This window comes from Sciurus vulgaris, assembly GCF_902686455.1.
Source record: "Sciurus vulgaris genome assembly, chromosome: 13".
Lineage (NCBI taxonomy): Eukaryota > Metazoa > Chordata > Mammalia > Rodentia > Sciuridae > Sciurus > Sciurus vulgaris.
The window spans coordinates 50,766,604-50,779,723 of NC_136474.1; the positions used below are offsets into that span (position 1 = coordinate 50,766,604).

The following is a 13,120-nucleotide window of genomic DNA, read 5'->3' on the forward strand; positions in this document are numbered from 1 at the left end:
TAAATGCTACAGTGACCCTGTGAGTGTAGATATCTCTTTGAGATCTGATTTTAGTTCTCTTGGGTAAATAACCAAAAGGAGATTGCTGGATTATGTTAGTTCTATTTTAATTTTTTATTTGAGGAACCACCATACTGTTTACCCTAGCAACTACATTATATTTACATTTACATTTATATTTGTACATTTTTTTATATTCCCACCAAGAAGGGTTCCAGTTTCTCCACACCCTCTTATTATTTCGGGGTGTCTTGTTTGTTTAATAATGGTGAACAGATGTGAACTATTAGCTCCTTGTAGTTTTGATTCCCATTTCCCTAATGACTAATGATGTTAAACATCTTTCACATACCTGTCAGCCACTTGTATGTCTTCTCTGGAGAAAAGTTTATTCTAGTCCTTTGTAAAAGCAAGGATTTTTACCTATTTTGTCACTGTTGTAGTCTGAACACCTGGAAAATAGTAGGTACCAAATAAATTTTGACTGAGTGAGTGTGTGGATGAATGAATAAGCAAGTGAATGAACTGCATTTAACATTTCCTTAACATCGTTACCTTAAGATCTTTTGAGCTCCTTTTTTTTTTTTTTTTTTTTTTTTTTAATATAGCAGTATTCCAGCTGGGTTTTAGGGGACAACTCATGCTTCTACAGGCCCAGATTTTATTCTTCATGTTTACCTCCCCACCACACCACAGCTCTTGCAGTGTTCTGTAACTTGAGCACATTTTATACACATGTACTCTTATTGAAACTTACTGTCTTTATTAGCCCACAGAAATCCCTGTATTACTTCCTTTCTTCTTCTGTTAGCTGTCCTCGGTGTCCAGTCTCATTTCCTTGGAAAACTTCCATAATGGACGGACGGTGTCCGTCCTCCAGGAAAGTTCCGGGTCCCCCTTGATGGCTTAGTGCCGTACATCATCCAGACATGAGAAGGTGCCTGTTGCATGGTTTGTGAAGTTAATGTGATGCAGTGTCCTTGAATAAGAGTCTTCTCTCTTAGAGCAGTTTTAGGTTCACAGTGAACTGCGTGGAAGAGACAGTTCCCACGTACTCCTTCCTGTCCTGTAGGTTCCCCCACTGCAGCTTCCTGCCTCTGGGTGGTTCGTTTATGACATTCCGTGAACCAGCAGTGACACAGCATACTCACCCCAAGTCTGTAGTTCACATTGGGGTTCACTTCTAGTGCCTCACATTCTTTGGGTTTGAATAAATGCATAATGATGTGTCTCTTCTATGCTCCACCTGTTTGTCCCTCCATCACCTCTGGTAACCACTGATCTTTCAACTACCCCCATAGTTTGGCCCTTTCTATAATGTCATATACCTGAAATGGTACTCCCAGCCTTTTCAGAGTGGCTTCTTTCACTTGGTGATAATGTGATGCTGTTTTGAGTTTTCTTGGCTCTGTAAAGTTTGATAGCTTTGCCTTTTTTGGTTGAGGAAATTCACTAATGGAGGAAGAATGGTGCCTTCCGAATTTCGGGGAGCGGAAACATGAACTGATATGTAGCTAAATGGTGAAATAGTGACTTAATGCTTGGTGATATTCAAGGAACAGAATGACTGTATTTCCTTCCTGCTGTTTCGCTTCCCTCTCTTTAAGCTTGCCATGAAGTGGATGATTCGTCTGTTGTTGGATTAAAGTATTTGCTTCTTAGGTGCCATTCACAAATGTCTAGGAAACTCAGAAGATGCGTGCAGGTAAACTGTTAATACAGTCATGGCTACAGAAAATAAACCGGGACCACCTACATCTATGTTTGTGAGAAAGATGAAAAAGCATTTAACAAAACCAAACATCCCACTGCATTTGATTAACACCATCTTTTCAGATGTTAGAAGTTGATGATGATTAATGTAGTATTTTTAATGTAACTGCAGAATACTTCTTTATACATGAGCTTTTTTTCTGGCATTAGCTATTTATCAAAGATGACAGTCTCCACAGGAGAGAGGAGGAAGAAATCAGGAGGCAGATCATTTGAAGGAGGCCTCCCAGATAGCCAGAAACCAAAACAATCATTCCTTCCTTTATCCCTATAGATTTCTGATGCAGAACTTGGAGGCAAGTTAAGGAAGTTGCTGGCTTAGGATAGTTTATGTACATATTAAGTAAAAAAGAATCACTAACAAGTTTCCAGTGTAGTTGGAGGGACTTTTCTAACCAAGTTTTTTGTTTGGTGAGTTTTTGTTTTGTTTTCATTTTGGTGTTGGGGATAAAACCCAGGCCCAACCACTGAGCTACATCCCCAGCTCAGTTCATTTTTCTAAGTGTATCACAGAGTTACTTTGACTACTTTAGTATAGAGACGTGACTTTTGAATGCAAGAATATTAATATATTTTTATTGGAATTTTAAAATCATCTTTCAGTGAGGGATTATGATAGTTATTACATGACTCTAAATAGTTTATTTTAGACCACCTGTTTAAATACCAGCAAGAACACATGTCAAGAGATGATTTGGTTTTCCATTTTAATATAAAAATGTGGATGTTTAGACTTTTACATACAAATAAAAATATTTTTCAGTATAGATCAATAGAAGTGGTGTGTCCGCTGGAAAAAATAAGTAGCACACGTTAGTTAGCTGAGTGGGTAAGACCTATTCTGGAGGAAGACCACCAGGCTTCTAAGATGTGGATGGGGGTGAATAGGAAGGAATGAAAGTGAGAGAGAAAATCTGATCTGGAAAACAAAAACCTCTCTCCATTCTTATCTCCTCTGAAGATTGTGATGAACTGTATGCTAGTACAGAAATAAATTCATCCCAGTAACTTTTTTATTACTTTTAGTCTTTCAGCGAGCTGCTAAAGATGAATTGTGTCGTCAGAATAATTTGTATGTTCAGCCATATGCTGCTACGAACTTGGCTGTCTTCTATTAGACAAACCAGAGGTAAGATTACTTACATATATATATATATATATTTTTTTTTTTTTTTTAAATAACGTTCATCAGCAAAATGTGCTCACAAACAGACACAAAAGCATCCCTGACTTAAAATAAATGGATCGAACCATATGGTTCTTCATTTTGTTTTCCTTGGTTTTGTGTAAGATGAGTCCGAAGAACCAGTAATCCCATTTTCTGTTCTTTGAGGAAGTAATGTCTTCTCTGGAATTTGAATTATAGATGTGACTTTTGAGACAAAGATTCATTTGAGGAAAATCAAATGCCTTTTCTAGTACAGTATGGTGTGATGGAGGATGGTGTACTGGGAAGAGTTCTGAGTCAGGATTCTGTTTCTGCCATTTACCTTATGTGCATGCCACTGGTTAGGTTACTTAACCACATATCTTCTTCCTAGTGTGTGTGAAACAGAAAAAAAATTAATAAAGATGGCAGTGAGAATAATTACCAATTAATAAAGATGCAATGATAATAAGTAAAGATGATGCATGTGTGGTTACTTAAAAAATTTTAGACTTTCATACAAATAACTGAGTTACGATATGCAATTTAAATTAGTCAAATGTGTTAGTGAGGTTTTTACTTATAAAATTCTAAGTTTTAGTAACTTCATCTTAGCTTTCAAATATATGGGCTAAGTCAGCAGAATTTAAAAACTCTAGTCTAATTCTTGAATATGTAGCCCTTTTGTCCAAAGATGAACTTTTAATTGAAAAATCTTTTAATTTGGAGATCTGATTTTACCAAAACAGAAAATGTCATTTTTACAAATTTAGATAAAAACTTCTAACACCATATTCTTTATTTTAATGAATTTTGTTTTCTTTTCATGTACCCTTAATGTATATAACAAGACTGGACTCCCTATTTTTTTGGAAAATTAAGTTGATATCCTCATGTGGCAATACTTTAAAAAGGAGCTGTATATTACTGTCTTCAGATAAAACCTCTTTCTTCATTATCAATAATTTTAGGTTGTTTAATAAGATTTTAACCTATAGCATTATACCTCATTTATTGCTTTTTAAAGACATACAGTGAAGACTGTGAAACATTATTTATCAAGCAAAGCCTTGATGAGAATAATAAGCTTCTTTATATTAAGGAAAAATGGAGTCATTGCACTTGACTGACCAGTTGACTCATCTCTACCTACTATGAATTGTGTTAATTAACATGTCCTCCTGTGCTAATATTTTCTGCCTAAGTGTACATGGATGTAGATGCTGAGACAATGTCTTTCTTGCATTTAGACTGTAGGAAGAGGCCGAACTCTACTTCTTCAAGCAAAGGTAAAAATCCTGGATAATCTCCTTCCCCATGGCCCTTCTTTTCCTGTTCACTGTGCACCTGAGTCTGAATTCAAGAAAGTTTCTGAAGCAATTTTCTGATTAATAATTCTGGAAAGGAGAAGTAAAAACTAATTCAATCAGTGAGCACATGAATTTTTTTTTTTTTTTTTTTTTTTGGGCACTAGGGATTGAACCCAGGAGCACCTCACCACTGGACTATATCCCCAGCCCTTTTTAAAATTTTGAGACAGGCTCTTGCTAAATTGCTGAGACTAGCCTCTAACTTGTGACCCTCCTGTTCTCTCCTAGGTGCTGAGATTATAGGTGTGCATCACCATGCCTGGCATGATCACTAGATTTTTAAGTGAAATTCCAAGATCCTGAGACATTGTTCAGCCTGTTTTATAACTGCAATAGTCTTAGTGTTTGGGTGGGAAAATAAACTTTTTTTTTCTTTTTTTGAGATAGGGTCTCACTATGTTGCCCGCTGGTCTTCAACTGCTGGGCTCAAGTGATCCTTCTGCCTCAGCCTCCTGAATTGGCTAGGAATACATGCATGCACCTGCTCCAGGGAAATAAACTTTTGCTTTCATAACTGTGTTCTTGAGTTAAGAAATTTCTAACAGTCACTTTAGTTCGAGACAACTTAAGACTACTATTTCAAGAATAGCATGAGGAACATTCTCCAAAGAGAACATTACCGACATTCAGTTTATGTTTTTTAAAGTAAATACAAAGTCTGTGGTTATGGGGAATGAGAAAATCAAGTGGATGTAAAACCCTCACTAGGAGTGCAGGGAACTTTTCTGGGAGGAGTGGGAAATGTAGTGGGGTTTACCATGCGGTGCCCCGTACAAGTGTAGCTAACAGTCTGCGAATATCTGTCTCTGCTCTTCCAGGAGGATTTCTCTGGCTATGACTTTGAAAACAGATTGCACGTCCGCATCCATGCTGCTCTGGCCTCTCTGAGGGAATTGGTTCCTCAGTGACAGACCTGGGGTGACCCCTCTGTCCCTCCCCACCCAGGGTCTGCACTTTAAATAAAAGCAGAGGACAAAGCACTTGTGAAGATCGACTTTTCTTCTGCAAACCACCTGTGCCAGGGACACATTTTCCCAGTGAAGCTGACGTATTAAGATCTCCTCTTTTAACATGTAGCTGAAAAGTAATAATGATGACGACAATAATAATAACTACCACCTGGGGAGAAGGTTAAGTGACCTTGTTCGAACATTTTAGTTTTGTGATTTATTATTTTTAAAATAAAATCAAACTAAATATACATCCTGTGATCTCGTAGGATGCCTACTTAAGCAGACCTCAGAATGGGGTGACATGAAGCAGCACCTGTAAAATTATTAACAGCATCAAGACATAGCATTTATATTGTGTTTTGAAAAAAATAAAAGTGCTTTCTAGTGTTTTACTTTAGCCTCAAATATTCCTATAAATAACCTAGCACAGATATTCTTATCCCTTTTCACACACAGTGAAACTCAGGCACAAAACGGCTAATCCAATTAATTTATTACTTATAAATAATTTATCACTTATTCTGACTATTCCTGTTATTAGTGGAACAATGAATACAAAGCAGATTTCCTAGCCCCCAACCAAATATTATTTTACTATAAAAAACACACATGTATACATATACATGTAGATAGACACACACATTAATAATCTGGTATCCCATGGTTTACTTATTAAAAATAAAGGTTCTTCAGCTGAAGTTTTGTTATCAAAAATATTCACCTCCAAATCATCTACAAAATGTTTTCGAAGTAAACCTTTTTTTTCCTAGTCTATAAATTAGATAAATGACATCTATATATTTAGGAGTGTTTCCCATTCTTTGTGAAAGTTGCCCTAGTGATTACTTTAGAAATCTTTTAAAAAATTACTATGAAACAGTTATTTTTGAAATGCATATAGGAGTTTTTGGGTTTTTTGTTTTGTTTTTTGCCTCAAAATAGTTGATGATGAAGTATTTGCTATACTGTATATTGCCAGGATTTAATCATTTTCCCCTTAGCTCAGGTTATTAGATGTTATAAAAGGAATTCAAATTATTTTTTTATCCCTTATTGCTAATTTTTATTGATATTTGGTTTACCTCCATGCATAGTGCTGCACTCCTGGGGTTTTGAAGAATCTAAATACCTCAGTCACTTTGAAGAATCTTTGACATAATTTGGTTCAATCTTTAGGTTAAATTTTTTTTAAAATTTATATCCACCTAAAAGGGTATCATTTTAGAGTATCATTCATTTACATATTCTGTTGACTGAAGCATCATCTCACATGATGTTAATACATTGTTACAAAATAGAACATGAGAAGAGCAGCTAGAATATTGGCAAATTAATATAATTTAATCTCATTTTGAGGAACTGATTTCTTTGAAAGGAGTTTCTCCTTATTGACTTGGGCTAAACTGTTTCCTTACTCTGATACGAACAACTTTTGAGTGCACTGTTTCCAAAGTGTTTACTCATATTAGCTTCCTGGTGTAAACACTGTGGATTTTAGATACCAGCAAGAGAGAAAAGATCGCCATCCTACATTGAGTGAGTACATCCAGAAGCCAAGAAGAGAAATTAGCATCTAAAAATATTGGTAACAGACAGGAAGAACATTATCAATCTTTAAAGTATGGCTGTTGCCCTTTTTTTTTTTTTTTTTCTCTTCTTAATCTATAGTCTGCACAGCAAACTTTTCTGTTTTGATTGTGGAGTTTTCTGAATCATGAAGTTCTTGACTCATTCATTCTTATTTGAATTTTCAGTTCCAATATCACTCAAGCTATTCCCATATTCAAAGATTACATAAAATCTCATGCTTTTCAGTTAAAATAAAAACTTAGGTGTACATTCATGGCTTTAAAGTTACTTATTTTCCCATAAAAATTCCAGGAATTCAAATAAATTTGTGTTCAGCTCACACTTAACTGAATAGATAACTTTATAACATCATTCAGTAGATTCTCTTTGCTAGCTGAAGTGTAGGTCTGTTTAAAAACAGTCTCTCCCAGAGAATCCTTGTGGCACACTACCCACAGAGTGGGTAGATGAGATTCTAAAGACTCCAAAATAATAAAAGTACAGTGTGAATTACTGTACCAAGAGGATGGGCTGGAAATCTGAGTATACTCTGATTTAATTTGTAACAGGTTATCTGGTTGGACCCACCCAACCTGTGAACTGACTGTGGATTGCCCGGTAGCTTGGTTCAGTGTAAATTGCTCCTTTCCCCTTGCTGATGAAGAAAATAATCACATAAGTAGAGCTATTTCATCTAGGTGTGCTTCTTTTTTATGTTACCATCCTTCCCCTTTCCTATTTGGAGGCTCTCAAATGAATCTTCTACTTATAAATGTCAAATATATTTTTGTATTAGATTGTGCCTATGATGAGAGAAATCTCTAATGTATATTTTATGTATGCTGAACACATTTTTTATAATTGATGGACTTGGAGGCATGGTCTAGTAATAATGATGTAATATGTAACTTGCTGGTTAATATATTAAGACTTTACCTTTATTGAGTTAGGTATCTTTTTTATTTAATGCATGATAGCTAAGTCTTCTGAGTAAAGAATTTTAACTTTCAGGTGTTTACAGAAAATGAAACTATTGTTATGTCCAATTAACTGAATTTGCACTTTTATATTTCCTGCGAACTAAAAGGACAGTGCCATCCAATTTTAAACACACACTCACACACACATTTCCTTTGCGTGTAAACGTTTTAGTTGATGTCTTCCTTAAGCAAATCAAGAATTCAAATATGGCAAGCATTCAAACATGGCTTTATACATCTATGAAGATAAAACTTAATGCCATCATGATGTACTGTTTTTGGTTTCTGTGAGTGGTATGTTTCCATGTTAAACCCAGTAGATAATAAGAAAACATACAGTAGGTGCAGGTGACTTAGAAGCTAGGAAGAGGAAATGCAGGAAGAGAAGAGGACAACAGGAACAAGAGAATATAAAGTTGGCCCATAGCAGTTGTGGACCCTCTTCAGTCAATTGTGCCGCATTATCAAGAACAAAAGGGTAGACCTGCCTTTCTGTGAAAACCAGCAAGGGGTGAGCCTACTCCTTGTTGACTTGGTTATAATACTTGCAACCCAGGTGACCTCTGGATAACAATTGCTTCTCCCATAGACTAGTGGTTCCCAATTTTCATGTTTTACTGATATACCTTTTCTTTCAAAGTTCTGGTTATCAGTGCATTCTAGATAGGGTGGGAAAGGTGTTTTTAATAAGGTCCTGGGCTGATTCCACCACATGTGGTCTGAGTTTAGAGAAATAATGCCCTAGGCCATTATCTTTTATTATGTATTTTATTTGGTAGAAAAGTGCACAGGCATGAACAATTATATAGCAGGGTAAGCTTAGTCACAGTATATTATCATGGGGGCCACGAAAGAAGTGCTTCTATCCACTGGTTTCTAAAGTAGATTTCTGAACTCAGTTTTAAAGGTAAAAGTGATTCCTGGAGGAGCCAACTAGGTCCTTGGACCTGATGAGCTAAAAACTCAGAGGTTACAAATAGCAGTGTGTTTAAGAATCAGGCATCAAGTGGGAACGAGATGGTTAAGAGGAAGATGGAAGAGATAAACAGACTATCAAGAACTTTGTACTTCCATGAGGTAAGGATCTGGAATATGAAGAGGACGGAAAAAAGATGGATTATCTAATGACCATGAAGGAGACAAATCAAGGACAAAAGATTATTAAACCACATTAATCCTTAGGTGTTCAAGAAATCAAAGTGGCAAATGGGCAATGGCTTAAAATTCTTGTTAAATGTTTTCATGGTAACAATTTGCATTTCAGAGTGACTCAAATAGTCCTTGAAGAAATGAAGACGCAAAGCCTCCCTTCTAAGTGACTATTCTGCATAGTACCTGACCTTAATATGTGTACAAGAAGGACCAACCAAGGTTAGGCTACACAGCCATTAATGTTTCAATTCCAAGATGCCACAAGGGGAGTTTCAGCACTTTGACAGTTACAGCAGTTTCAGTAAAAACTTCAGAAATCATGACAGCACATCTTTTATTTACACTGCTACAATGGGCTGAAGCAAATGATGAAGTATGGAAAATGTAACACCTGCAGACCTACCAAAGAGAACATTTCTCCCCTCTAGATGGTCATCTTCACAATAAGATAAAGTTTATCTAGCAACTAATGGATACTTAGTAATATTCATTAAATGAGTGAATGAATTGCCCCAAACATGCTATTTGTAGCTTGGATGTAGATGGAGGCCTGACGTTGCCTATTATTGTAAAGCTCTCTAGAAGCGGTTCTTCCTAAATTTAAAAAGTCTGATCAGATATATGTCCCCAGTGATGCTACTTAACAGCTAGTTTACAGTGGGTCCTGCTGCTTTTTGAACGTTTGAAGATGGATTACAGTGAAGGCTGTTTGGATCCAAATTCATTATTTAACGCCCAGCACAAGTCTGTGAGCCTAAACTGGAGAGAGCCGACGTTTTTAAATGAGGCAACATTTCTTTAACTTGGTAAAACTGAGCGGAAGTTACTCTTTAACTTGCATCCTTTTGGTCAGTGATTTGGGGGAACAGATGAAAGATTGCCCGGTCCTAATTATGGAGAAACTGGAAAGCTTCAGAATTAATGCGAGTTTCTCAAGAGAAAAAGTGCTGTTGCATGTAATTATTCATTCTTACAGTGTGTGTTGTGTACACCGTGGCAGAAATTTTTTAGTAAGGTGACCCAAAAGAGTAATACAGGGGCAAGGAGTCGTGTTGGGAAAGAAGAATCGGTGATAACAAGACAAAACTGCCATAAATCTAACTCCTTTCCAAAGCAGCTCTTAGCTCAGATCACCGAAGTAGACCAGTCGCATCTACCCCCGCTGGCAGTTGGAAATGCCGGTTTCTGTGTGTTCTGGCAGAAAAGGAGAAGCACGCCCCTCTTGCTCTCGCGATTCCGGCCCTTTGTCCCTCTCGGCTCCCCATTGTTTGGGGCCGCCGTGGTCCCGCCTCCTTCGCGGCGCCCCCGAGCTTCCCGCGAGAGGGTGGGGCTTTGTGACGCACGCATTGACGTCTCCAGGTTATAAAAGCCCCGCCGGGGTCGGTTTTTCACAGGAGCCGCCGGCGAGGGGGCAACGAGGAAGCTCGCCTGAGCTTAGCCGGGAAAGAGGAAGGTGGGGCGAGGCTGTGCCCCGGAGGCAGTTAGGCGCTCTGGGAGTCTTGTGCGATGGCGGAGTTGGATCGATCCTCTAGTGTCCGGGAAGGCGGAGGGTTCCCAGAGTGGGAGGTCCTGGCCCACCCTCCGAGGGCGGCCACGGGACGACCAGCAGTGTGGCCGAGCTCCGGGTCTCAGCGGGGCGGCCGCCTGCCTTTCCTTAGCAAGTGGCCGCGAAGTCCGCACGCCGGGCCTCCCACGTTTCACTATCCTGTTTCCCCGCACATCACCCCAACTGCAGAACGAGCTGGGTCCCAGCTGAGATCTTTAGAGGGAGTGGTGTGTGCCATTTACGTTTTCTGTAGCTCTGAGGTCCCCACACGCGTCCCCAGCCAGAGGGCCATCGTTTTCTTGAGAAAAGCGTTACGCCCGTGGTAGTTAGACGGGAGTTCACAGGGGAAGTGCTGTAAGTTTGTGTTGGCTTTTCCACAATTATCATTGAAAGGACGTTTGGGGAGAAATATTTTAACCCGTTGGTGTGTTTATGCTTGGTGCCACCGTTTATTTCTCAACTTCCCTCAGGACGGTTTGTACAGAACTGCCTTGTAGGACGTTTCCCAAACGAGGGTCGGGGCGCCGCGTCCCACTGGAGGTGAGAACTAATAGCACACGGGGTCAGGGACTTGGCTCTCACCCACGGTTGGTGGCACTAACTACTAATTGCTTATAGAGAGGGTGGTTTTTTGTTACCTCCGTCCTGCCTGCTGGTGACACTTTTCAAAACAGCCCATTTCCTCGCACCAGGGTACTCTTTATAAAATTACCTTTATATATAAAATACGTGTATATGTGCATGTGTGTAGCACATGCATTGTCCATGTATTATCACTGCCTAGGTCCTTTAGCATTTAACCACGTGGGCCTGCCAAAGTTGCAGTTTTTTTCAAAGATGGGTTTAATTTAGCAAAACTCCAGATGAATGGTATCTGGTAGTAGTATGTTTTCATTAAGTAATTCAACACACGGATATATTCTCAAAGTGTTTACTTTAACGGATAGATTCATTTTGTTCTGACCTTTGGGGAGATGCTTTAAAATATCCAGCAAACACATAAGTTGCTTTTTATTAAAAGCCCCTTGTATAATTGCCATAACTAACTGTGCCACTTAGCCCCATGCAGCTTGTTTACTCTGTACTGTGCAGTTAAGGACACGGTTCATTATGTCACACTCTTCTGCTCTTTATAAGGACCCAGGGGAGAAGAAATTTCTCATGGGGTCTCTGTCCAGAACAGCTGTGATTCCCCCAAGCAACTGATTTGGTTTTTGACTTAAAATGGAATCATTTAGCCACTTGTTTTCCTATTTGTAATGACCGCTTGGTACCTCAGGAACAGATTTGATACACATTTCTGTCAACTGAAGGACCAATGAATGACTTGCATTGGAGTGATAACCTCGAAAGTAGCTTCACTTTATTTTTCCTACCATGATTTCCCCCTTACCACTGAATGAATTTAATTTTCTTTATGTATCTGTTAACCTTCATAAACAGTATTTTAGGATGAGACAAAACATACACAGTTTACGATTGACAACCTCTGTACCTCTGAGAATTACAGATTAGACTATGCAATAGCCTTGGTACCAATTAAATTGAGAAAAAGCAGAAGAAGGAAATAGGAAGATATTAGAAAAAAAAAAAACATCTGAGGGAAAAAGGTGCATATAATGGTGGGTGGCACAATACCACAGATCATTTTATCTGCTGATGTTAGTTAAAAGTTTAAAGGAAAAAATAAAGATGAGTAATTCATGGTATATTTAGGAAAGTGAGGTAATTCATTTTCTTGTAGAAACATGGTTTTGTCCAACAAGCCCGTGCTTGTGTGCATGATGTTTGGAATAGACACATAATGCTTAATATATTTCTTGAAATTTATTTCTTAAATTTAAATATTATTTTGCAAAATATTTGCTGGGTTTCACAAAATCAGGTTTTGTTCGCTTAGTTGTGTTTTGCTTTTTGGTTGTTTTTTAATATCATCCTGGGAGTACTGGCAGGGCTTTTCCTATGGATTTAATAATAGTAGATTGCTCACCTGTATATAGTAAGCTATTAGTGGGTTTAAGGTGTTTATTTTATTATTTATTTCGGTACTGGAGATTGACTTGCGGGCTCTACTCCACCATTGAGCCACAGCCCCCGCCCTATTTTGTATTTATTAGAGACAGGGTCTTGCTGAGTAGCTTAGGGCCTCGATAAGTTGCTGAGGCTGGCTTTGAACTCAGGATCCTCCTGCCTCTGCCTTCCCAGCTGCTGGGATTAGGGACATAGCCACTACAACCAGTCAGTGTTTATTTTTTCTATCAGAATTAGTCCGTTTTTATGGAGAAGGTTTAATTGGGCAGAGGGTAAGGAAGTGGGAAAGAGTGGAATGAGACAAACACATCATTACCCTATGTACGTGTATGATTGCACGAATGGTGAGAACTGCATGGTGTACACCAGAGAAACGAAAAGTTGTGCTCCATTTGTGTACAATGAGTCGAAATGCATTCTGCTGTCATGATAACTAATTAGAACAATATGATAATAAAAAAGAATTATCCATTTTACTAGAATAAATACCTGGATATTAGAACTAACCTTAATTTCAATAGAAGATGAGAATTGTTCTTGGAAACCACAGTTAACTCATAAGATTATATTTTAATAAACTCCTACGTATAAGACCTCAT

General features: G+C 38.2%; 1 protein-coding gene across 1 annotated transcript in view; it reads left to right on the plus strand.

Moving 5' to 3' along the window:
• Positions 1-5,635, plus strand: part of TTC39C (tetratricopeptide repeat domain 39C) — a 98,090-nt gene extending 92,455 nt beyond the window's left edge. The window contains 6 exon segments of the mRNA XM_079108747.1: positions 1,608-1,657; positions 1,659-1,699; positions 2,762-2,859; positions 2,862-2,902; positions 4,171-4,209; positions 5,109-5,635. Coding sequence (XP_078964873.1) covers positions 1,608-1,657; positions 1,659-1,699; positions 2,762-2,859; positions 2,862-2,902; positions 4,171-4,209; positions 5,109-5,198 — 359 coding nt within the window. The 3' untranslated portion in view covers positions 5,199-5,635.
• Positions 5,636-13,120: the final 7,485 nt, after the last annotated feature.